This window comes from Capra hircus (genome assembly GCF_001704415.2).
Source record: "Capra hircus breed San Clemente chromosome X unlocalized genomic scaffold, ASM170441v1, whole genome shotgun sequence".
NCBI lineage: Eukaryota > Metazoa > Chordata > Mammalia > Artiodactyla > Bovidae > Capra > Capra hircus.
This window is the reverse complement of record NW_017189516.1, coordinates 54,725,388-54,752,086: the sequence shown is the minus strand read 5'-3', so window position 1 is coordinate 54,752,086 and position 26,699 is coordinate 54,725,388. Positions and strand designations below refer to the sequence as shown.

Genomic DNA, 26,699 nt, shown 5'->3' with positions numbered 1-26,699 from the left:
ACAGGCGCATTATTTACAACAGCTGAGATATGGAAGCAACCTGAGCATCCATCCACAGATGAACAGATAAAGAAGATGTGGTGAAAGTGAAGTCGCTCAGTCGTGTCCGACTCTTTGTGACCCCATGGACTGTAGCCTTCCAGGCTCCTCTGTCCGTGGGATTTTCCAGGCAACAGTACTGGAGTGGATTGCCATTTCCTTCTCCAAAAGAAGATGTGGTACATATATACAATGGAATATTACTCAGTCATAAAAGAGAATGAAATTCTATCATTTGCAACAAGTCGGTGGACTAGAAGGTTTATGTTCAGTGAAATGTCATACAAAGAAAGACAAATACTTTGTTATCACATATGTGGAATCTAAAAAATAAACAAATGTATGAATATAACTAACCATACTCACAGATATAGAGAACAAACTAGTGGTTACTGGGGGAGAGACAGGGAAGGGGCAAGACAGGAGTAGGGGATTAAACAATACAAACTACTATGTATAAAATAAACAAGTCATAAGGATATACTATACAGCACAGGGAAATATAGCCATTATTTTCTAATACCTTTAAATGGAGTATAATCTATAAAAATATTGAATCACTAGGTTGTACACCCAAAACTAATATAGTGTTGTAAATCCACTGTGCTGCTGCTGCTGCTGCTAAGTCGCTTCAGTCGTGGCCGACTCTGTGCGACCCCATAGACAGCAGCCCACCAGGCTCCCCCGTCCCTGGGATTCTCCAGGCAAGAACACTGGAGTGGGCTGCCATTTCCTTCTCCAATGCAGGAAAGTGAAAAGGGAAAGTGAAGTCTTAGCGACCCCATGGACCACAGCCGCTCCTCCGTCCACGGGATCTTCCAGGCAAGAGTACTGGAGTAGGGTGCCATTGCCTTCTCCAGATGGCTAGCTAATAACACAATAATCAAAAAGGGAAAAAGTTAGCAAAAATTTTAAAATAGATTCCATTAAGAAACTAATTTTGATGAGATTTTTAAAAATCACATAAAGTAGTTTTACACTTTTAATTTTTGCTTTATATAGAACTAATTAGTCAAGTCCAGCAAATTAATTTTACAGGACGAATATGGTCAGAATAGATTCTACATGAGAACATCCTGAACTCTGTGCTTTTTTAGCTCCTCTAGAGACAGCAGAAGCAGAGATGTGAACCAATGTAATGTAATGTGATGTGATACAATGTGATCAAGTGATGATACTGTTGCTGATTTCATTGCAGGCATGATCACACGACTCCGCCACCCTGTGTCGACCAAGGCCAATAAGGTTCCCATCTCTGTGTCCTTGGGAAGCGGTAAGGACATGCCCTTGTGGTCCTAAACTCCTATCTTTTTTGGTTTAAAAAAATATATATTTATATGTATGTATACATACACTGACATACATTTTTATATATTATATATCTGGTGGCTCAGCGGTAAAGAATCCTTAGCGTGCTTAGTACCCTTAGCTTGGTAAAATAACATTTTCTTATAAAGCAAATTAAACTCTGATCTGGGAGAGTGTCATTATCATAAGTACACAAGGTTGCAAACTAGCCCCATGATCAGGCATAGACTCCCAGAATAAGAAAGGACAGGCAGTGGATCCATCTTTTTGGTATGCTAGGGAGATTACAAAATTAGGTTGGGAGGATAGAAAAGATTTTAGTTTGTTCAAGAAAATTAATGAATATATTAGAGCTGAGGCCCTCCCTAGCACTATCTGAACAGGGATCTGCTTCCTGTCTTCCTTTTTTTTCCCAAGCAAATTTACAGTAATGACACCCTCCCAAATCAGAGTTTAACTTGTTTTATAAGAAAACGTAATGTTATTTCGCCAAGCTAAGAGGACTAAACACATCAAGTCTTTCCAACATACCTCTGGTTGGTAAAGGTTTTTTAACTCTAATCTTTCTTGTCACTAATTAAAGCTGTTCTGGTGGCACTGTCATGTGGTTTAACAGGTCATAAGATCACAGAACCAACAGTTTTCTTTTTAAGTGAGCAACTTTTTAAAAAAGGCTTGCTGTTCTTCATGTCGTCAATATTAAAGTCTCACTGGAGAGGAAGTCACTTGAGAAGCTGTTAGCCTCAAACCCTTCTATTCTTATCCTAAAGAGTACCTGTCTTGCTTTATTAGGAATCTGGGAACTGAAACGTGAAGAGATTACCCTGTTGAAGGAGCTGGGAAGTGGCCAGTTTGGAGTGGTCCATCTGGGCAAGTGGAAGGGGCAGTATGATGTTGCTGTTAAGATGATCAAGGAGGGCTCCATGTCAGAAGATGAATTCTTCCAGGAGGCCCAGACCATGACGTAAGTTTCTTCTGAGAAATTGTTGTTTAGCCCTCATCATGAGAGGACATTCATGCTAACAGGACTGTCCCTAACATCTGTAAGGCCTGAATCATGAGTCCACATATCATAGACTATATAATGGAATATTAGCCGCAAAAATGAAAAATGTCATTTGCAGCAATATGGATAGATCTAGATGTTAGCATATTAAGTGAACACACAAAAAGACAAATATCATATATCACTTATATGCGGAATCTAAAATGTGACTTAAATGAACTTATCTGTGAAAAAGAGACTCACAGACATACAGAACAGACTCGTGGCTGCCGGGGGGAGGGGAAGTGGGAGGGATGGAGTGGGAGTTTGGGGTGCAATATGCAAATGCATATGCAAATTATTATATACAGAATGGATAAACAACAAGGTCCTACTGTATAGCACAGGGAACTATATTCTATATCCTGTAATAAACCATAATGGAAAAGGAAAAAAAGAATCATCCTGTTAATTGACAAAAGTAGGTGAGTTACATAAGGAGTAATTGATGAACATCATAATAGCTGTGGGGACCTACTAGAAGTGCTATGTCATGTGGTTCTGGTTGTTGTTTAGCTGCTAAGTCATGTTCGACTCTTTTGTGACCCCATGGACTGTAGCCCGCCAGGCTCCTCTGTCTATGGGATTCTCCAGGCAAGAATACTAGAGTGGGTTGCCATGCCCTCCCCCAGGGGATCTTCCTGACCCAGGGATGGAACCCATGTTTCCTGCTTGGCAGGCGGATCTCTTTACCACTGAGTCACCTGGGAAGCCCATGTCATATAGTTACTATTTTCTAAATCTATTAACAAAAAATGACATAATAATAACTCAAAATGAAGCTTTTTTAAAAGAAAGGAAGATCACAACTAATCTCACTTCTCTAATATGACAACTGTTTTCATCTTACCTTCATATTCTATTTTTTTAATGAAATGTTTAGACATCAGTTAGATGCTTTAAAATGGAAGTGACTGCTCTTAGGATATAGCTTCCTCCAAATCAGTCAGAAGTTCTCAAGATGCTACAAGACTAAGCAGGATTTCTGAGGTAACAGACAGACCACTGCTTCCCTGATTCTCTGCAGGAAAGCTGAACAAGAACCCAAAGCAGCTTAATGGATGCTGAGGTTGTCAGTGTCCAAAAGGAGGCAGCATTTTTCTGCCTCCAAAGGCTAATGCTCCCAGAATCAGATCCTAAACTTACCCCTCTCTTCTGTTCCAGTATAAGGGCAGAAATTAAAACAAACAAAAATCTGACAGTGATTCTTTTTCAGGACATCTGGAAAATGGAGTATGGAAATTCAGTATTGAACTCTGAATATCTGTTGCTTCCAGGAAACTCAACCATCCCAAGCTGGTGAAATTCTACGGAGTGTGTTCAAAGAGATACCCTATATACATAGTGACTGAATATATAACCAATGGCTGCTTACTGAGTTACCTGAAGAGTCATGGAAAAAGACTTGAACCCTCCCAGCTCTTAGAAATGTGCTATGATGTTTGTGAAGGCATGGCCTTCTTGGAGAGCCACCAATTCATACATCGGGACTTGGTAAGGAAAGAAAGCCATCTCCAGGTCCCATCTCCAGCAACGGGGCCATTGGGAGGGACAGCAAAGAGAGCATCTTCACTTACACTGCATTGGCAAAAAAGTTCATTTGGGTTTTTCCATAAGATGTTACAAAAAAACCCCAAATGAACTTTTTGACCAACCAATATTTTGCTCATTTGCTTAAGCACATGACACTTTTGTGATAAAAACCACAATTCAAAATAAAACACTTCAAGTATAAAAAGAATTTCTAAAGAAGCCATCAAGGTCTATGTAGTTAGGTCGTGGTATAATGGAAAACAGATGCAAAGGAAAGACTTCGGTCAATTTAGTGTTTCCCAGAACCAGTTAACCCAAGCTAACCTTTACTCCAGGAAGGATTTAGTGCTAAAGCAATCATTTAATACGATAACTGAAAATACAAGAAATGAAATGCATGCATCTTTGAGTCAGGGTGGATGTGGAGAGTATTCTGCTTGATTTGCACTGGTATTGGTTGATCTTTAGAGATCTTCTGGTGCTAAACAGCAAATGTGCCATGCATGCTAGGCCAGTGCATTCCGGATTCTCAGTGCAGCATTTACACCTTCAAAGCGCCTGTTAACACACAGGGTCCTAGCAATGGAGAGGGAACCCCTAGACGTGATTTTTCCCTTCTTGTTGATGAGCTCAGGTTCTGTGTTTCATGTCTAATACCTCTCATACTGTTCGACAAGGATGGATGCTTGAGGGAAGATACTTCTGTGAGCACATTGTCATTGTGGAAGATTGAAAATTGCAAAGGAAAAAAGACGACGTCTATACTCTAGATATTTCCTTTAAAATACAGCATTTGGGGTTGTGATATCTTAGATTTTGCTGACAAATGTCCCAAAGAGAAGGAAAATGTGTGATTTTGATGTCAGGGGATCCTTGGTCATTTTCACTATTGGTAATTTTGTTTTCCCTCTAAAGGCTGCTCGGAACTGCTTGGTAGACAGTGATCTCTCTGTGAAGGTTTCTGACTTCGGGATGACGAGGTAAGCCAGTTCCAAAAGGGCAACCAATGAAAGAAGGATTTCCATTCACATCTAAACGGGGATACAAAACATGCTCTGGATTGGGGGCTTAGAAACCTGGATCTCCTCACTCACACTACCCCTGAACACTCATTTCTTCACTGATAAAAATAGGATTGTTCTTCAGAAATTATCCCAAGGCTCTCTTAATTCTTTCAAAACCTTGATAAATATTTTCTAAATGTAAATAAATCCACAAAAGATCCTAAATATTCATATATAAACTGTTACAGCCAGGAAAAAAAACAAGAAAAGTTTAAAAAGCCTTGATTGGGGCGGAGGTGGGGTGGAGAGAACGTGTGCGTGTGTGTGTGTTTCTCCTTTAGCCCGTTCTGGTTTTTTCTTCATACTATATGCTCAAATGGGCACAGCATTAACACTAGGAAAATTTTTCTTGTCATTTATTAAATTTTCTGTAGCATCAGGTAAGGCAGTAGACTCAGATTCTCTTGGCATTCTAGCAACACTTTAGGATTTGAAAAATTAGTTTGATTGTGATAGCAGTTTAAGAAGAATCTTCCATTTCCTGAATTCTGAATCTCTTACTATTTAAGCCTCAGAGCCAATTTTCATGGTTTTATACAGGAAATGAAGACATATCTGGTAGCCTTTCCATTCAACAAACATTTATTGAGTGCCTAATGCCTAGGCCCTGTGGGAGATACTGATATAAATGGGCTAATCCCTGCCCTCAAAATGCCCACAGTTGAGTCTAGAGGGCAAGCAGATGTCCCTGCCATTGAGACAAAATACAACTATAAAGTTGTGCCAGTTCAACATAAACATAATTCTGAGGAGGGATAATATAGTTTCAAAAAGATCTGAAGAGTTGACCAAAGCCAGCCCTATATTTAGCAAACATGTCCCTAAAAACACTATAGGGAGACCTGTGTTGTTTTTTTTAAGTTTTCTTCAAAATTCATTATGAAAAGCTGCTCCTCTTCTGGAACCCCTAAATATTATAAACAAAAATGTACTGCATATCCTTGAACATATATTTTTATCATCTTGATATCTTCATAAGATATTGCTGTCCATCATTGCTTACAACAGCAGATTAGAAGCAACTTACACAGTTAAACAAATTACATTAATCCATAAGAGGGAAGACTATTCAGCCATTAAACATGATGCTGCACAAGAAAATGTAACCATGGGGAAAATGTTCTTGATATGTCGTTAAAGGAAAAATAAAAGCAAACCTCAGTACAACAGAAACCCAATTTTGTTCAAATTATATATAAAAAAAGGTTGGAAAGTACAAGCAAAAATGTATCTTAAGTGGTAGCATGACTATCCTTGGGGTGGGATTCAGAGTGATTTCACTTTTATGTTTTTTTAAAAATATTTTATATTTACAAAATACTTTGCATCCATATTTTGGTATTTTCAAAACTAGATGTCATTTTTTAAAAATGCTTACAAGTCATAAGCAGCCTCTAGCTAAGCTCAAAAACTGAAAGATTCAGAAAATCGAGGCCCGCAGCCGAGACTAGATGGCTACAAGCCCTGCATCAGCCAACAGAGGGCTTCCCACTTGATACAGCCAAGTGGTGTAAAGGCTGTGTTGATGTTTTCCCCTGCAGGTATGTTCTTGATGACCAGTATGTCAGTTCCGTAGGAACAAAGTTTCCAGTCAAGTGGTCAGCCCCAGAGGTGTTTCACTACTTCAAATACAGCAGCAAGTCAGACGTATGGGCATTCGGTAAGAATGTGGGCACATGAGACCCGTTTCACAAGCTGGCTTCCACAACAGGAAACCACATAGCAGCAACATCCATTTTCAGCAAACCCTCTGAGCACTTACAAAATTACCTGTATACCCAGATATAAGCAAGGGATTGAAGACGATGATGGTGACCCTTTCTTGGGTTGGTGTTAGGATGTCTGCCACTTACTGTATAATTGGTGTGTTGCTAACACCTCCTCATAAAAATCAAAAGGGCTAAATGCTTTTTGCATTGAAGATTTTGTTTTCAAAAAGGAGTCACTGAAAACTAAAACCCAGTTTGCATGAGGTATAAAACGTTGAAGGGCTTAAAACAAAGTCATCAGCTTTGTGCATGAAAGTGGCATAATAACCATTATTCTGAGTTGACCAATTTGGGGGGGCATGCCTGGTGTAAACACCAAACATGAGTTAGCACTTTCTTTGGCCCATCCCAATTTCAGCTAGTGTCTTTGTTAAAATTCATCATTTAGATCAGGGGTCAGCAAACCATGACACAGAACCAATTCCAGTGGCCTGTTTCTACAGGGGAAGTTTTATTGGAGTGCTGCCGTGTCCTCTGTACATATGGTTTATGTATCGTCTGTGGCTGATTTTGTGCTTGCAGCAGTTAACTGCCACAGAGACTGCATGACCCTCAAACCTAGCAAACTTACTATGTGGCCTTCCCTATTTTATTAAAAGATCTGCATTGAAATTAAGTAAACATAATTATAAAATTGCTTCCCTGGTGGCTCAGTGGTAAACAATCTGCCTGCCGAACAGGAGACACAGGTTTGATCCCTGGGTCAGGAAGAGCCCCTGGAGGAGGAAATGGCAACCCAATCCAATATTCTTTCCTGGGAAATCCCTTGGACAGAGGAGCCTAGCGGGCTACGGTCCATGGGGTCGCAAAGAGTTGGACACGACTTAGCAAATAAACAGCAGCAGCAATTAGAAAACAGAGATAATTCTTAAATTGTGCTTCTGTAGATATTCTGGTATTTTTCCACATCAGTAGGAATGTCAGGCTCGTTTAAAATCACTGTCAGATGGGCCCAGGATAAGTATTACAAATTATCATAACGTTATGGAATATATTAAATACAACTGAGAACTATTTCATGCCTGTCTTAGTCCATAAGTATAATTTGACTTTCTACATGACAACTGAGACTGTCTGAACAAAGGAAAATTTAGTTAGCCATTTATTTTTCTATGTGATAATTTTTTAAAATAATTCTTCCTTTTATAAAAGTGGTATTGTTCATTGTAAAAAATATTCCAAGAAATATACAGAAAAAGGAAAAACTACGAAGAGCATTTTAGTGAATACTTGATGTAATTTTGTGCTGATGAACTTGTCAAAATTAGTTTCAATCTCTTTGTACCAATTCATATGCCTTATAAAAGATATTAAAAAAAATAAGAATCCAGGCCCGCCCCACTCCAACTATCAGAAAATTGTTTTATTTAAAATATATCTTAGTCAAAGTCCCAGTGTACAAATAGATGAAATCAGAATGTCTCCAGTAGACCAAGAAGGAGTTTAGACCCCAGGCAGCCAAGCCACTACTCTGCCCCTTAAAGATGGCCCCAGAGCCCTGACTGAATACAGTACAAAGATATTTCCGGAGTGTAAAGGGCAATTAATCAGGTTAGTTTGCATACCCATAACACTCTGCAAATACTTTGTTTTCAAGTTAATAAAAATTTCTTACTCAGAAAAAAATATCAGAATTTGTAATAGTCACAACTGCTTTTTGACCAAAAATTGTATTACCCAGGTCAATTGTTTATCTTTTATGTGCCAGAATCTGGCTGCAAAGATTTTCTGGCTGTTTCCAAAAACTAAATTCATTCTTAAATAATCTGACCCTAGTAAGAATACTCAAAATAAACCAAAACCTCTGAAAGCAATTATCAAAGAGGAGCCCCAGACATTTTAAGCAATGATATTATTCATGAGATAAGTGGACCCGCTTCAAAGGAGAGAGTTGTGAAGGAGTCAACAAATTTTTGGATGGTTCTTTTAGAATGTTTAAAACACACACACACAGTCCCCACAAATTGTAATAATGCCTGACTATAAATATTTTACATAAAATCTGTAGCCCTAAAAGTCAAAGTTTTGAAGTTAGTACTTCAGCTATGGTTCTAGAACAATTTTCTCCCTTCTTACATATGTCTGGTTTTCTAAAGCTTTTGAGGTTGGTTGACTGCTGGAATTCTCTGGCATGGCTAGTATGACAGCACAATGGCCACCATTTAGAGAGCTTAAAATGTCCCCAGTGTCCTTTAAGTGCTCCAAGTGTTTCATCCTGTTCAATCCTCATGACAACTTTGTGACATGCAAATATCCACATATTACAGACGGGGAAGCAGAACTGAGAAGGGCAAAGAAGCTTGCCCACCTTGTTAAGTGGCAAACCTGTGCCTCAAAAGCCATGTCTGACTGGCCCCAGACGCCACCCTCCTGCCCACCATGACCAGAGCTCAGTTGCTTAATCTGGAGTCTGCCATACTCTGGATACTTCCAGAAAACACTCTGTGAACTTCCAGAAAATGAGTCAGAAAATTCTGTGCATTCACTGTCTTGAGGGGAAGCCAATGGTTTTAAGCAGATTCTCAAAAGGACACCTGACCCACAAAGTATTTTAGAACAAAGGTCCCCAACCTCTAGGGCAGAGACCTGGTGCCTCCTGTCAGATCAGTGGCAACATTAGCTTAGAAATAAAGTGCATGATAAATGTAACGCGTTTGAAACATCCCAAAACCATCCTGTGCCCTCCGGTCCCGGGGAAAAATTATCTTCCACGAAATGGGTCCCTGGTGCCAAGAAGGTGGAGAACCACCTTCCAGAGGACTGAGGCAATAGAAAAGCCGGAAAGTTGTCCATGACCTTATCTTAAATTTCCACCCAAAGGTAATGTGTGAGTGCCAGGAAATTATTGCCAAGGCAGAGAGAAAGGGCGGGGACTTCCGTGCCTCGCTCTAAGGGTTGAAGCTGGGGCTGTCCCTGTGGCTGTGACGGGGCCGCCGCCTCTCTAAAGCAGCCCAGGGGCCCTGGCCCCAGGGACCTCCCCCTGCAGCGACCCAGGCCGCCTCCCCGTTTCCCAGCAAGAGTGGGCGTCGGGGCCTCAGGGAGCAGGAATAAGAGAGCTGGGGCTCCAGAAGGGCTAGCCCAGTCTGTCCTCCCTAACCCGCCCTTCTTGCTGGGACTCATCCCCCAGGGACCCAGGCTCTGACCCAGAGCCTTGCTGACGCGTGAAGCTCACGCGACAAACTGTACATTCTCACGTGGGCTCTCTTTCCTCTGTCGGCTGGCCGCCCTCGTCGCGGGGCAGGGATCCTGATGTGGGAAGTGTTCAGCCTGGGGAAGCAGCCCTACGACTTGTACGACAACTCGCAGGTGGTCGTGAAGGTCTCCCAGGGCCACCGGCTCTACCGGCCCCAGCTGGCGTCGGACACCGTCTACCACATCATGTACAGCTGCTGGCACGAGGCGAGTGCCCCACGACGGGGCGGGGCGGGCAGCGGCGCGGCGCATCCGGCTGCGTGTTGGGTCACCGCCGGAAGGAGCGCTTCTGAGCGCAGGCACTAGCTCCAGGGGCTTGCCGAGTGGCTCAGTGGTGAAGAGTTGGCCGCAATACAGGAGACACAGGGGATGTGGTTCAGTCCTTGAATCTGGAAGATCCCCTGGAGAAGGAAATGGCAACCCACTCCAGTATTCTTGCCTGGAGAATCCCATGGACAGAGGAGCCTGGCCGGCTACAGTCCATGGGGTCACAAAAGAGTCGGACAGGACTGAAGCGACTGAGCATGCGCACGCTTGCTACAGAGCAGGTGACGATGGCCCTGGGCCCCTGCTGAAACCAGCACTATAGGTGCCAACAGTTTTCTTCATATTTCTTTATGGCTCTGTCGAGTCTTAGTTGTGGTTATGCTCTTCTTACTTGCTCTGTCATGTCCGACTCTTTGTGAACCCATGGACTGTGGCCCGCCAGGCTCCTTTCTGTCCATGGAATTTTCCAGGCAAGAATACTGGAGCAGGTGACCACTTCCTTCTCCAGGGAATCCTCTCCACTCAGGGATCGAACCGTGTCTTCTGCGTCTCCTGTATTGGCAGGATTCTTTACCACTGCACCACCTAAGAAGCTCAGCTTACTTTTAAATTCACTTACAGTTAAATTTTATTTTAAACTTAGTCAATCTTGACCATGCACAAAACTCTTTTCCCAGCGTCCACTTTCCACAAAACTCTTTACCACTTTTTGTAGTCATAATTTTATTTTCCCACTCAGAAACAGACACCTGTTAAGTCAGACCTACTTCCTTTTCTCTTGGTGGCGGTTTAGTTGCTAAGTTGTGTCTGGCTCTTTCTGAATAGTTTTCTTAGCTATTTTGCATATTTAAAATCCACAAACTAGATAATCAATTTGTTCAGCTTAAAACAAGCTTGTTCATATTTGGAAGAGTTTGTATTCTAACTTGGGAGATTCATCATCTCTATGTTATTGATGTGTCCTATTCAAAGACAACCAATGTTATTTTCTATGTGCTCAATTCTACACTTGTGTTTTTCAGCAGCATTTTAAAGTTTTCCTCATTTGGGGGGTACTTTTTTTTAGTATTTTATTGGGGTTTGTTGCTATTGTAAATGGAGTTTTCTCTTCCAGTATATCTTCTAATTGGTTATTGTATATATGTGTATATATGTGTACATATATATATATATATATATATATATATATGGAGACTATCCAGTGTTCTTGCCTGGAGAATCCCAGGGACGGCAGAGCCTGGTGGGCTGCCGTCTATGGGGTCGCACAGAGTCGGACACAACTGAAGTGACTTACCAGCAGCAGCAGCACCAGCAGGAAGACTATAGATTTTGTCAGTTAATTTTATATGCTGCTCTCCTGATGAATTCCTTTGTTATTTGGGTTTGTTCTATCATTAATTCTCTTGGTTTTTCAAGGTATGCAGTCGTATCTTATGCAAATAAAGATACTCTTATTTTTCTTTCCCAATTCTTAGGGTTCTATTTGTTTTCTCATTAGAAGAAATGTCTATAGCATTTCCACATTTTAAGAATTGCTAGTTTTAGGACTGAAGTATAAATATTTTGCATAGTTTATTTTAAATCGGAACCCTCATAAATTAAACCATTGGATTTTTCTTTTATCTAGCTTCCAGAAAAGCGTCCCACATTTCAGCAGCTCCTATCATCCATTGAACCACTTCGGGAAAAAGACAAGCCTTGAAGAAGAAGTGAGAAGATCTGATGAGAATGAGTATAAATGTTGACCAACATTTTCATTCTCTTTAAGGAAAGTAGCCTAGCACAGATGTTGTAATTTAGCTAGTTTTCCTTAACGGTATTCTGTGTGCTGTTTTATCTGTTCTATTATCTAGAAAAAAACAAGGTAGGAAACAAAAGATTTCCTTGACATTTAGGTCAAGTTAGTAATTTTGTTTATGCTTCTCTTAGTATTACACCTCCCAGCCTATAGCAGAAGCACATTTTCTGATTGCAAAATAGAGAGGATGTATATTATGTGTAAAGATTGAGCAGAAATGAAAAATTAGTTTTTGGATATTTGTTGTTTTTCTTAATATCACCACTATCATGATAATTAAATATGCTATTAACAAGTATAGAAATGGTGACACCTGCCTTCATGTCTCAATGGTTTCAGTCTTTAGCATGCATGAGGATCAACTGGAGAGTTTATGAAAACACAGGTTCATTAGGAACTACCCCAGAGATTCTGGTACAGCAGGTCTGAACGCAAGCTGAGAATTTGTATTTTTAATAACCTCCCAGATATTTCTGTGCAGTCATTCCGAATTGCCCTAGGAGACCTCATTACGTGGTGGGCACCATTAGGTGTTCCATAATTCAATTCAAATGATACAGTTCTCATCTGATATCCAAATCAGAACAATGGATTTATGTCATCATGTACACAAATATACAACTGAAACTAAACAACATTATTCAATAATATGTTAACTATGTGTCACAGAGACAACTTTTAAAGATGCTAAGGTAAAACTTGATGCCTTTTTCCTTATGCTCAAACTATTATGAATTTCAACTCAATTATAACCATGGTCTTGTATCAGATTGTTGCTTTCTATAGTACTCTGCCCTTATTTGCAGGGGATAAATTCCAAGACCCCCAATGAATACCTGAAACCAAGGATAATACCATACCCCATATATAATATGTTTTTCTATACATACATACCTATGATCAAGCTTAATTTATAAGTTAGGCACAGTAAGAGGTTAACAGCAATAACTAATAATAAAATTGAACAACTATAATATACTGTAATAAAAGTTATGTGAATGTGGTCTCTCTGTCAGAATATCTAACTGTACAAATTTAATGCCTTTTCCATCTTAACTAAGCACTTAATGCACTGCAGCTGTAACTTTTGCAGTTTGATGTGAGACGGCAAAACTAGTATGAACTCTTCTTTCTTCACAATTTCACCGATAAAAGATTCATTGTTACCGTAGATCTCAGCCATCTCAGCATTCATTTTTTTCTTTCCATATTGAGAACTTTCACCCTTTCGCTTAAAGGAAACTAAAACTTTAGGGCTTCTCTCTGGCATTTCCAAATCACCAGCATCACTCCTCTGGCACTTTGGGGCCAGGATTAAGAAAAACAAGTGTCCCTTGAACACCGCACTGTGAGACGGTGACAGCAGATCTAATAACTACGGCCACTAAGCGACTAATGGGCGGGACACACCAGACAAAGGGACAATTCGCGTCCTGGGGGAGCAGAGTTGGCGTCACGAGATTTCACCACTTTAAAACTCATGAATTGTTTATTTCTGAAATTTTCTACTAAATATTTTCATATAGTGGTTGACCGCGGGTAACTGAAACCACCAAAAGTGAAACTGGGGATAAGAGAGGCCTACTGTAACCATTTAAAATCCTCCAGTCTGGAGCCTGGGGACTTCTGGCTAATTTAATAACTGAACTTTCTCTTTCCGTCTTCTATCTTGACACAGAAGTACAGGAGTCCTATTTTAGCTTCTCAGGACTATTACTAAAAGGTACTGTAGCTTTCAAACTGTTCCTGGGAATGTCCACCTTCACGGCCTGCTGCTGAACCCTTAGGTTTTCATCATTTTGGAGTCCGTTATTGTCATGTCTGTAATGTCAAGAAGGGAGAGAGAAAGGTTATGTGAAGGGCTCTGTTACAGTGAAAAGACGCTACTGTTTTCTAGACAGAACAATCTCCCTTTAGAGATGTTCACACCCTTCCTCATTCCTCTCCCCCTCAGCTATTGTGAATGATTGTTCTTGGTTATTTGTTCCTTTTTTTTTTTTTTTTTTCTCTTAACAGAGGCACACAAATCTCATGGAACTTTTGAAACAGCCACTAGGGCATTTATATGTTCAGTGAGCATTTATTTAGCAGGTACTGTGTGCCAGGTTCCTTCCTCCCCAAGAAAAAGGAACAAATGATACAGCCCCTCCCCCTCAACAGGCTCACTGTCAGGAGTGGGTGCCAGTCTTTGCAGCTCTGATTCCATCCACCAGAGACTTGCACCACAGACTTAATGCCCCCATGAGAAAGATTTCTCATGCCCAAACTAGGTCTTCCTGGTCCCCCCTGCCAAAGGGTGTTTTTCTTTCTTCTCCTTATTTTTATATACTTGATCTTCTAAAGATGAAACTGAGCAGGACTCTATGGGACCTTCCTGGGGAAAGACACTCCCCCCTTTTCCCATCACCCTGCCTCTTGTTTATAGAAAATCTTTAGCTTCCTAGACCTTCCCTGCATTCTAAAGGGCAAATTTCATAAGAGAAAAGAGAAAATGCAGAAACAAAGAAAAACAGTCAATCAAGACAAAATAATCATAGTTTAGCCATAAAGCAAAGTAAAGGAACTTTAGTTCCTCCTCAAGGGTTACAGATAATATCCTGAGCCATGTCCTTGAGCTGTTTGGCAGATACTAAGATCCCTACCAGGTGTAAGAACTTAACTGCATCCTGACCACCAACACGTAGACCCCAGACCGGTTACAACCAGAAGGTTGATGATGCTGACTCTTGAAATACCACCCAAGCTACCTCACCATCAGCCCATCATAAGAATGTCCACAAGCTGATCAGGCACCCTACAACCCTCAGCTCTAATGTTGCCTTTAAAAGCCCTTTCCTAAAAGTGAGCAGGAAGTTCTAGTCTTTTGAGCACAAGCTGCTAGTTCTTCTTACTTGACTAAGTTACTCTACAGTATGCTGGTCACCACATAAAGTGAACTGATAGGTAGAGTTTGGATATTTTAATCTACATAATCCATTTTATACCAGTTTTCAGGTCTGTATTGGATTCTGTGCTCAGAACTGGGCTAGGGGCTCTGAGATTTGTAAAACCATTGCCAAGTTTGGCTCCTAACCTAAGAGTGTAGATGCTCTTAACACAACTCTTTTCAACTGATTTTATTGAACATGATCACTTTATACAATAAAGTAACTGAACATACTGGGACGCACTTCAAGACATGTGGGAGGTCAGGACACCCAGGCAGCTTTGTCCCTGGAAGTGAAAAGCAGAGAGAATCCACGGAAGGCCGAGCACAGAAGTACACATGAGACCACAGGAGTGTGTAAATCAAGTGTTTATTGTCTTTGTGAGCTTTGTGCTCAGCACTACTCAAACATTATGGGTAAATACAGAAGATTCAAGAGATTGGGAGCCCACTTCAGAAGCGGCATTCAGTTGGGGTCCTCGTGCACTTCACAGTTAGAGAGCAACGGGAGCAAGTTCCTATCATGGCAGCTTGGGAGGGGGTTCATGGTGGCCCCTAGGGCTAGGGTGATGTCAGAAAGACGGTGGCCAAGCAGCTTGAAAGCAAAAAGGCAATGTCCTCCAATGGCTGTCTGGATTCTCTCTTCTGTAGCCCTGTCACTCTGAAGAAGGCATGTTCTGGTCCAATCATGACTGGGGAGAATCACTAGAGTACTTAGATTAAGTTAACGTGAAGAGAGCATGTCCTCCTTTACACTTGTAAACCCAAGTGAACAGTGCATGCCGGGCTCCACCTCGCAGCTCCATCCATTCACAGGCACGTCCTTAAGAGCCATCTGTCCAGATTCCACACACTTGCTCCTGCCCTGTATCCTTTTTTTCCATCTCCAGCAACACAATGGAAATTTCCATTTCCATTACCCCTGAACAGCCTGTGAGGCCAAAGGCATACTGTCTCTATTCTCAAACAGAAACATCTCTTTAAGGAAATAGAAGTCAAGTCCTGAGGCAGAAACAAGTACTAAAAGTGATGCAAGGGGAGATGCCCTCTTCTCAGGCATGCCTTCGTTGGACAGCTTTTCCTGAACAGAGCCAGAGCTTTGACAGTTAATGACATTCTTATAATTGCCTATGTTCTGTACTGTGAAAGTAATATTTACATACAATAAAATCATCTCAAGAGGAAATTAAAAAGATTTTTCTAAAGCGAAGTCTGAACATCATCAGTATTTTGGAATCCTGAATTATTTTCTCCTTTATTCAAGTCCACAGAGCCATAAGGATTTTCTTCACTGCTTGCTTGATTTTTCCTGTTAAATAAAGTGAACTCACCTTAATATCATGATCTTAGAGTGACACGGCCTCCCTTGGACTCCAATGGCCCGGGTATCTTTTCCATCTCAGCATCTTACCACCTGTACTCATTTGCATACCAGTCCCCTTTTAATGGACTGTGGGCACCCAGAGTGCATTGAATTCACTTCTTTAGCCCGATGATCAGTTGGCACGATGGTTGGCAGAGTAGGAGACTGGTTAGGGTATAAGCTCTGAAGTCTGAGAGTGGAGGCCTCTGTGCCTCAGTCTAACTATTCAGAAAATGATGGCAAATATGTAAACTCAGTGAAATAATGCTGGCAGAGTACTCACAGTATCTGGCATATAATCTCCAATAAATATTAACCATTATTATTATTTTTAGGAACTCAGTGGTCATTTAGCCAATCACTTCATTATAAAAAGCTTCCCTACTAAATTACCACTTTCCAAAGTATGAAGGTCAGGATAGGCCCGCTTTGTACTACAACAACCAGCTTTAGAAACCGAGTGCATATCTCCATGCGTTACTGACTAGCTGTGCAAACTTGAGAGGGTTTCTTGGCCTCTCTGAATCTCTGTCTTATATATACATGAACATAATTACATAGTTATATATTATACAATTGCTGAATACATTAATGTAAGAAATACATAAGCAGTCTTATTTTTTTGTGTAGCTTCTATTAATGCAGTGTATAGCATGAAGGAGGAGCCCAAAAAGAATTTCTTTGATGAATGAACTTTGGAATAGCATCTCACATGCAAACCTGTACTATGAAGAAGAGCACTTCTCAAACTGTAATGTGCGTATGAGCCACCTGAGGGCCTTACTAAAATTTCAGATTCTGATACACTGGGTCTCCAAAAAACTGATCATTTTTCAGAGTCACAGACTTATGGTTGCCAAAGGGTAAAGGGGGGGAGGGATAAATAAGGACTTGGGGATTAACAGATACACACTACTATATATAAAATAGATAACCAGCAAGGGCCTAGTGTATAGCACAGGGAACTCTGTACTCTCTAATAATCTCTATGGGAAAAGAGTCGGAAAAAGAATAGATGTGTGTACATGTATAACTGAATTACTTTGCTGTATACCTGAAACTAACACAACATTGTCCATCAACTATACAATTAAAAAAAAATTTTTTTAAACTGACCATTTTTGTCAACTTTAGGAAGGGAACTTGGAAGCAAAGAGTGACAGGGAAACTCTATATATCCTTTTGTATTTAAAACATTTTTACTACATGAATATATTTTTGTCAATGCCTAATTTTAAAAATGAAGTTATTTGTGGAAACAATATAGTGAAGAAGACTAAGCAAAACAGACTAATGCATATAAAAATTAAAGAACACATTTAAACAACCTAATGTGTGCAAAGAGTTTTGTTAGGTGTTATAAAATATAATTAACCTCAATTACACAAGTCCAACAAAATAAACGCTGTCTCAAGATCAGAAAACAAATCTAGTGGCAGGACACAACTATACATCAGGCCTCTGGTGATTTAAATCCACAGTGAACTTGGATCTTCAACTTGAGAACAATTTAGAGGGTGTCTGACCCATGAACTGAGGGTATAGTAAGGCGTCCAGGCCATGGGAGGAGGGATGCAGAGGATTCAAGCATAGCAGTTTGGAGCAAACCTCAGAGCTCATTCTTGAACGATTTCACAGTTCAAATCCATCACTAACGCATTCTCTAGGATCACTTCTAGACCAAGGAGGACTCCTCAGTAAGGATAATTCCCCCCCCACCGCCCCCGCCCGCCCCAAGCCCACTCACCACTGCAGAACTTGGAGTGCCTTTTAGCAGTAGGGAAACGATGCTGTGGCCAGGATGGAGTTTACTGGGGCATACCAGTAGTAAACCCCAGGCTGGAGATCTCCTGTATGGTGGGGCCTGCTAGGGTGGTGAAGTGCTGATGAAATCTGGTGAACTTCTAGCAGGTGCACAAGAATGTTTAGCTGTGGAATTGTCCACATGCGTAATTGGCTTGTACAACCTACCACTTACTGCAAATTTTCCAGTTAGTTTTCATGAAACTGTTCTGTTTTAGGATAAATAAGTCCAAGAAAGGTCACTTACTTCCTTTGATCTCGGATCCCAGTGAAGATGAGCACAACAATACCAATCACTACCACTCCCATCACGACCCCAAAGATAATCAGCCATATGGTGACAGGTGGCTCGTAAGGGGGTCTCAGCGTCGGCTGAATCCCCAGAAACTCCAGGCTGTTGTCATCCAGCTGGAAGGCATCATTGATACGGTCCCGGCACAACCTATTCCCAAAAGCAAAACACTCAGGCAAAAGAAAACGGTGCAGTGATTTACTGCCTATATCACTGTCTCCAAAAGGATTTGATAAGGCTTACCCGAAGAAGCAATGAAATCAAAGTCAATAACCAGGTTCACTGACAGATTTGAGTTTTAACAATTATACCTCTTCCATACCGTGTGATCTAGATTAGGTTTGGAAACAGCTTCACTGGAAAATGAGGTTGCAAGTGTGGAAATGTGCAGATGGCTGGCATTTGTTCATTTGTGACTACTGTGTTGTAAAGGCTAAGTTGCATGTTTGGTAAGAATTTCCCTTCTGTTGAAGTATGTCTATAATGACTTTATATCAAATAATGGAAAAGGACAATCAGATCCACCTCTTCTACAAATGAATCAGGCCCTATACACAAGTCTCAACAGCTGCATTTTCCAAATAAAAGGTGTTGACATCCTAATAAATGACAGCTCTGGGGAGGAACACAGGGAAGGAGCCTTTGCCAAATTCTCCAGCACTGTGCTGGGATATGGCCGAATTTCATAGAGGAAAAAAGGATGAAGGTTACTTTTAAAACAAAAAACAGTGAAATGTTCAGTATGCCAGATTGAAAACCAAAGTGTCTGGCATCCCATTCTCCTGCCATTGAATACAGTGCAGGTCAGGAAGTCAGAGTCCAGCCAGAGAGAGAGAGAGCGATCCAAGCAGCAACCTCCACCTGAAAGAGTCTCGTCACTCTGGAAATAGGAAGTTTGAGGACTCCCCAGAGCTTGCAGGAATGCTGGGCTCCTTCGTGATGATCTCAGCTAGCACTTTCCCCCAAGACAAGTCTTGTGGAGGCAGCCACTGAGTCTGGGTGTGCTTGGGTTGTAAACCCCACTAAGCCAGATTTTCTAGGCCAACTCTGCCCGGCAAGTCTTGGTTCTGCTTCAAAAGACGACAAGCAGCCCAAGAGCGCCACCTAGTAGCATTTCCCATAGCAATGGTATATTGAGCCTTTTTTTCTTCTCTTTCTCCTTTTTTTAATGACAAGGGGAAACATCAACATCTATCCAGCCTGGTGGGCTACAATCCACGGGGTCGCAAAGAGTCGGACACGACTGAGCGACTAACACTTACTTATTTAGTATCTAAGGAATCCTGTCCCTGCCTGCCTTGTTTCAGACTTTGGTTAAATGAATTCTGCATCAAAGTCCCTACAGCAATGATGGCGACACCTGCCCATGTACCCTCTGCATTTACCATTTTCTGGGCGTGCTGGTTAGACTTCCTTCAGCCAGGACCTACTGCCTTTGCCTGAGAGCATTCTCAGGCTACAAGATTCAGCCCTATCCGCAGACCAGTAAGGCTGGGGAATTACTGTCCCCTGTACGCAGTTCTCAACCAGTGACTAATGGGAAGTGGTGAATAAATACCCCAGCTCTGATGGGACAATTCTGGTGCATGTTCCACACCATCTCCCAGAATTCCCAGCAGAATGGGGTTCTAGCTGCCCACAGTGGTAACTTGCTCATAACATGTCAGGTTACCTTCCTTCCATTCTGTCTCCGGTCCACACTCAATGCATTCTTCCTGAGGTGACTTCCCAAATAAACTACTCACTTTCAAATCCTTGTCTAAGGACCTGCATCTGGAGAAACCCAATGAAGGCAATCCCCTTGCTATGCGATCCTTTTGGAATTAAAACCCAAGTTTTTCAGATGAGGAAAAACACGCAAATGACTCAGAACAGTGCCTGGCACCTTTAGGAACACACAAATCATTTCGTTACTGTTGTTGTATTGGGACCCCCTCACCCTTCTATCCTACATTTGAAAGTAAAATATCACCTGATGGCATTTTCAACTTCAGTTCTAGGAATGATGTCAGACACATTGTTGGGTGACGTGACAAAGAACTTGAAGGAGATTCTTGGTTTCTTGTCACTCACCCACACGTTCTCTTCCCTGTGGAGAAACAAAAGAAACATTTTCCCTGGTGGCACAGAGGACACTGTGAAGAGAATGAAGACTTCTACTGCTGGAGATCGGGGGACAATCACAGAGTAGAGTGGAGAGCCCTGGAGCAGGGCCCATCATGGAAGGATGTCACTGTCCCAATAACCTTGACACTGCCCAAAGCACATGAACTCAATTCCCTAAAGTGTGAGAACAAGTCTTGGCATGATTGGTTCTGCTACCATATAAGAACCACAGCTTTTTTCAGTGATAGAAATATTTCAAACAAAGCAGCAGAAGAATCAGCGAGGAATCACTGGTGACCCAGGATTGTGATAACATGGCGGGCAGCGATGGCTCCCTTCCGTGGACAGAGGCAGTGCCCTGATATCTTCCAACTGGGCCCCTCCTGGCAAAACTCGTCATGTTGCCCCCACAGGTGAGGGCGAGGAGTGGGGTTTATAGTAGGATGTGATAAGACTATGCTCTCACAGCTGATGAGACTGATCCTAATAAAATACAAGGCAGGGACTTCCCTGGTGGTACAGTGGATAAGAATCTGTCTGCCAATGCAGGGGACAGGGGTTCGATCGCTGGTCCAGGAAGATTCCACATGCCACAGAGCATCCAAGCCTGTGCCCCACAACTACTGAGCCTGTGCCCTAGAGCCAGCCAGCCCCAACTACTAAGCCCACATGCCTCCTGCCTAGCGACTGTGCTCTGCAAGAAGCAGCCTGTGCACAACGAAGAGTAGTCCCCTGCCTGCCACCACTAGAGAAAGCCCACAGGCAGCAATGAAGACCCAGCGCAGCCAAAAATAAATAAAACAACGAATGTTTACTGAAAAAAACAAAAAAAGACCCAAGGCAGATCACGTGCTTCAGAGCGTTTCTCATGCAGAAGGAAAGCCAATGGCCTTAGAATGTCTTTGGAGGCGCACACAAACTTTCTTCTCGCCTTTCCACCCCCATGGCCCTGTCTGCCCCGACCGCATCTCCTGTCTTCTATTAGCTCACTCTGCTCCAGCCACACTGGCCTCTTTGCTGTTCCTTCAATAGGTGAAGGATTCTTGTTCCTCGGGATCTTTCTACTTGCTATTTTTCAAGCTGCAACATTTTTCCCCATGGTCTGCACCTCTGACTCTCTCTCCTGTTTCAGCTATTTGTTCAAATACTAACAAGGTCTTCCTTGACCATTTTAGTTAAAATGGAACCCTACACACATGCGCGCGTGCACACACACACACACACACACACACACACACAACTAGCAAGCACCCCCTTGCCCATTTCCTGTTGAACTGTTCTGCCTAGCACTTATCACCATCAAATTCTACTATATTTCATTTATATATTTTGTTGACTGTCTATAACACACACACACACACACACACACGCACACACACAAAACAGATACATTAGAATACAAGCTCAATGAAGGCAGAGATTTCTGCCTTTTGTTTTCAGTGCTGAGGGTGCATGAGAGCATTTGGGGAAAAGAAACGGAAAGGAGAGAAAGTGCGGGGGGAAGAGGTGAGGAGAGGGCCATTTAATAATAACAAAGCTCTTCCATCTACACGTCAAATAAGTCACAAGCATCCCTAAAAAAAAGGTGGCCCTAATTCCAGGACATCAATGAGGTTTAATAGTAGTTAGGAGGTTTTTCTCAATTTCACGTGAATAAAAGCTGAAGCATAAAACTTTCTGATCAAAGAGTAAGGGAAATACTGATTGAGAGCACAGCACATCAACTCACCCAAAAGGAATGGTCTCATTTCTGTCTTCTAAAAAGTACTTTCTCATGGCATATGCCACAGACGACCGGAACAAGTACATTTCGTTGTCATTCCATTCATACTGCAAATTCACAACAAAAACACTGCTCAGGAGAGATCATGGGGTCATTAAAACCTGATATTCCACAAGCCTTTTTTTTTTTTTTTTGGCCATGCCATGCATCTTGTGAGATCTTAGTTCCCAGTCCAGAGACTGAATACACACCCTCAGCAGAGAGAGCTCAGAGTTCTAACCACTGGACCACCAGGGACTTCCTGACGTGTGTTAATTTTAAATTGTCTAATATGCCAAAGATTCTAGCTCTGCCTAAAGTCGGTGATCCCCAACTTGAGTGTGCCCTGGCATCACCTGGAGGGCTTGTCAAATCACTGAATTCTGGACCCAGGCCTCAGAGAAGATCTGGAATTCTGCATCTCTAACAAGCTCCCATGGAGAAGGCAGTGGCACCCCACTCCAGTACTCTTGCCTGGAAAATCCCATGGATGGAGGAGCCTGATGGGCTGCAGTCCATGGGGTCGCGAAGAGTCGGGCACAACTGAGCGACTTCACTTTCACTTTTCACTTTCATGCACTGGAGAAGGAAATGGCAGCCCACTCCAGTATTCTTGCCTGGAGAATCCCAGGGACAGAGGAGCCTAGTGGGCTGCCATCTGTGGGGTCTCACAGAGTCGGACACAACTGAAGCGACCTAGCAGCAGCAGCAACAAGCTCCCACATGGTGCTAACGCTGCTGGTCCAGCACCAATGCTTTAAGAACCACAGGGCTCACTGGTCCTTTGAATTTAACTTAAAGTAAGCTGAAATAAGCACTCTAGGGTAGGTTTATAGATGGGAGTTATGTGTGCCATTGGTTTTGGTTAAAACATCCATATACTGTAGACAAGTATGCTGACCTTTTACTATTTTTATAGCAAGTTCTCAGGTGTGTAAGTGTAAAAGAAAAAGAAACTTCAAGTTCAAAGGAAAAAATAGCTTTTTGTAGACAAGGTAATTCTTGTTTTCCAGTGCTAAACCAACGGCTTGTGTAAAATTTGTGTAGTCCAGGAAAAACCTGTTCAAAGAGAAAAAAAATTCACCCTTTCCTCCAGTAGATGGCAGTAGAGATCATGAATAGCACAAAGCTTGCCTCTCTTCCCCCCTTTAGGAAAAACAATTATAGGAGATTAGGGTATATTGTCACCCTGCTTATTTAACTTACATGCAGAGTACATCATGAGAAACGCTGGACTGGAAGAAACACAAGCTGGAATCAAGATTGCCGGGAGAAATATCAATAACCTCAGATATGCAGATGACACCAGCCTTATGGCAGAAAGTGAAGAGGAGCTAAAAAGCCTCTTGATGAAAGTGAAAGAGGAGACTGAAAAAGTTGGCCTAAAGCTCAACATTCAGAAAACGAAGATCATGGCATCTGGTCCCATCACTTCATGGGAAATAGATGGAGAAACAGTGGAAACAGTGTCAGACTTTATTTTGGGGGGCTCCAAAATCACTGCAGATGGTGACTGCAGCCATGAAATTAAAAGATGCTTACTCCTTAGAAGAAAAGTTATGACCAACCTAGATAGTATATTAAAAAGCAGAGACATTACTTTGCCGACTAAGGTCCGTCTAGTCAAGGCTATAGTTTTTCCAGTGGTCATGTATGGATGTGAGAGTTGGACTGTGAAGAAGGCTGAGCGCCGAAGAATTGATGCTTTTGAACTGTGGTGTTGGAGAAGACTCTTGAGAGTCCCTTGCACTGCAAGGAGATCCAACCAGTCCATTCTGAAGGAGATCAGCCCTGGGATTTCTTTGGAAGGAATGATGCTAAAGCTGAAAGTCCAGTACTTTGGCCACCTCATGAGAAGAGTTGACTCATTGGAAAAGACTGTGATGCTGGGAGGGATTGGGGGCAGGAGGAGAAGGGGACGACAGAGGATGAGATGGCTGGATGGCATCACCGACTTGATGGATGTGAGTCTGAGTGAACTCCGGGAGATGGTGATGGACAGGGAGGCCTGGCGTGCTGCGATTCATGGGGTCGCAAAGAGTCAGACACGACTGAGCGACTGAACTGAACTGATGGTACTAAGTGAAGCAAGCAAGCCAGACAAAGACAAATATCATAAGATATTGCTTATATGTGGAATCTAAAAAAATGATACAAAGAAACTTATTTATAAAACAAATAGACCCACACACATAGAAAACAAACCTAATTAAGATTACCAAAGGGGAAAGGGGGGTGGAAAACATTAGGAATTTAGGATTAACAGACAGACACTACCATATATAAAATAAACAACAAGGACATACTGTATAGCACAGAGAACTATACTCAATATTTTTTAATAACCTATAAGGGAAAAGAATCTGAAAAATATATATGTATGTGTATAATTGAACAGATTCTGGGCCTCTGAAACAAACACATTTTAAATCAACTACACTTCAATTTGAAAATGTTACATTTTCAAAAGAAAATTTTAGCTATATATAAAAAAAAACGTCAAAGGATTGCTACACTGAGTCCAGCTTGATACCACTCATTTATTGGGAAAGTTGCTTTAATAGTAATAATAATATTCTTAATATGGATGTGGTGTTGGAGAAGACTCTGGAGAGTCCCTTGGACTGCAAGGAGATCCAACCAGGCCATCCTAAAGGAAATCAGCCCTGACTATTCATTGGAAGGACTGATGCTGAAACTCCAATACTTTGGCCACGTGATGTGAAGAACTGACTCATTGAAAAAGACCCTGATGCTGGGAAAGATTGAAGGCAGGATGAGAAGGGGACGACAGAGGATGAGATGGTTGGATGGCATCACCAACTCAATGGACATGAGTTTGAGCAAGCTCCAGGCGTTGGTGATGGACAGGGAAGCCTGGCATGCTGCAGTCCATGGGGTTGCAAAGAGTCGGACACAACTGAGCGACTGAACTGAACATGACGACTGATATTCTGGTTATTATTTCTACATTAAAAAAGTAAAGTCTAAGTTCTTAATATAGTATCAAAGATCCAGGTGGACTTTGCTATGAAGTAGCTTGAACTGGACAGTTACTCTGGCTAAAAGTATAACTCCACTGTCATCAAAGCAGCCTGTTGCTCTGTGAATGGGCCTCAGAATATTACACCATCCACCCCTCTCAAGACTATTTACTAATCCCTCACTGCATGGAAAGAGAACATGGGAAAAAAACATGTCAAGAAAAAAGATAATTGAAAATAATCCTGATCTACTGGATACTTTAAATTAAAATTCAATTTTATCAGTCCAAGGAAGAGCTAATAAAAATAGGACAGAAGGAGAAATAACCCCAGAGACAATGATTGCTAAGAAATAGGAACTTGAACTTTCAGAGTTTGAGAAGTGATACACCTCCATTTTATACTTGTTTTTAAATCTTCATGTTTTACTCCTACTATGGGCTTCCTTGGGTGCTCAGTGGTAATAAATCCGCCTGCCAATGCAGGAGACCAGGTTTGATTCCTGGGTTGGGAAGATCCCTTGGAGAACAGAATGGCAACCCACCCCAGTATTCTTGCCTGGAGAATCCCATGGACAGAGGAGCCTGCAGGCCATGGTCCATGGGGTGGCAAATAGTTGAACATCACTTAGTGACTAAACAACAACAATGACATGATATTTATATCTAGATGTTTTGCTTATGGAGCCTTGGACAATAGTTAACTTCCCAAGAAAAGTATGGGGGTAGAAATGCCATCTTTGACTCTCTCCAGTGAAAAGAACAATTTTCTGTAGCACCTTGGACTGTTTTATCCAATAATGCCAGGTTGTTCTCTAATCCTGAAAAGCCTCCTGGGTGCCACACTTCCATCTATGCCTTTGATCTCCATCTGCCTGGGGCAACCCTCTCCTCTCTTTTTTTCCCCGAAACAAATTGCTTCAAACTGGATAACCTGAGACAGGTGTTTAGGAGAAAGCAATAGCTGATTAAAGTAATTCACATGACAGTGTAAGTAATCTGATTTTCTGTAAAACTTTTTGTTGTCCAGAAATGCATCTCTGCCTCAGTGGTTCTCAAGCTGTGCTGTAATCAAAATCACCTGGGGAACTTTGATGACTTGATGCCAGATGCATGCATGCTAAGTCACTTCAGTGATGTCCAACTCTTTGTGACCCTATGGATTGTAGCCTGTCAGGTTCCTCTGTCCATGGAATTCTCCAGGGAAGAATACTGGAGTGGGTTTTGATGCCACACCTCAGAGCAGTAAGTCAGAATCTCTGGGAATGGGACTGAAACATTAATATTTTAAAAAACATCCTGAATGACTCCAGTGTGAGTCAAGCTTGAGAAACAGTGGTCTGAATTGTTGCTTCCCAGTCTTTATTGTGTCTACAAACCACTTGGGGGGTTGTTAAAGTGCAGATTCTGATAAAGGAGGTCCAAGGCTGGGGTCTAAGATTAAAACAA

General features: G+C 41.8%; 2 protein-coding genes across 7 annotated transcripts in view; one reads left to right on the top strand and one right to left on the bottom strand.

Annotated features, from left to right (window-relative positions):
• The window catches only part of BMX (BMX non-receptor tyrosine kinase), a 46,277-nt gene extending 33,091 nt beyond the window's left edge, over positions 1–13,186 (top strand). For 3 of the 4 annotated variants that reach the window (XM_013976673.2, XM_005701074.3, XM_018043987.1), the window contains exons 13-19: positions 1,238–1,312; positions 2,140–2,311; positions 3,670–3,886; positions 4,841–4,905; positions 6,531–6,649; positions 10,000–10,157; positions 11,845–13,186. In XM_013976673.2, the coding sequence (XP_013832127.1) occupies positions 1,238–1,312; positions 2,140–2,311; positions 3,670–3,886; positions 4,841–4,905; positions 6,531–6,649; positions 10,000–10,157; positions 11,845–11,919 (881 nt within the window). In that variant the 3' untranslated portion in view covers positions 11,920–13,186. The remainder of the gene's footprint in view (positions 1–1,237; positions 1,313–2,139; positions 2,312–3,669; positions 3,887–4,840; positions 4,906–6,530; positions 6,650–9,999; positions 10,158–11,844) is intronic. The other variant, XM_018043988.1, reaches the window with a different exon arrangement.
• Positions 13,187–15,294: 2,108 nt separating this feature from the next.
• Positions 15,295–26,699, bottom strand: part of ACE2 (angiotensin I converting enzyme 2) — a 47,025-nt gene continuing 35,620 nt past the window's right edge. For 2 of the 3 annotated variants that reach the window (XM_005701072.3, XM_018043614.1), the window contains exons 16-19: positions 22,235–22,335; positions 20,372–20,488; positions 18,355–18,549; positions 15,295–16,250 (exon numbers count right to left, since the gene is read on the bottom strand). In XM_005701072.3, coding sequence (XP_005701129.2) covers positions 16,142–16,250; positions 18,355–18,549; positions 20,372–20,488; positions 22,235–22,335 — 522 coding nt within the window. In that variant the 3' untranslated portion in view covers positions 15,295–16,141. 3 annotated transcript variants of the gene reach the window in all.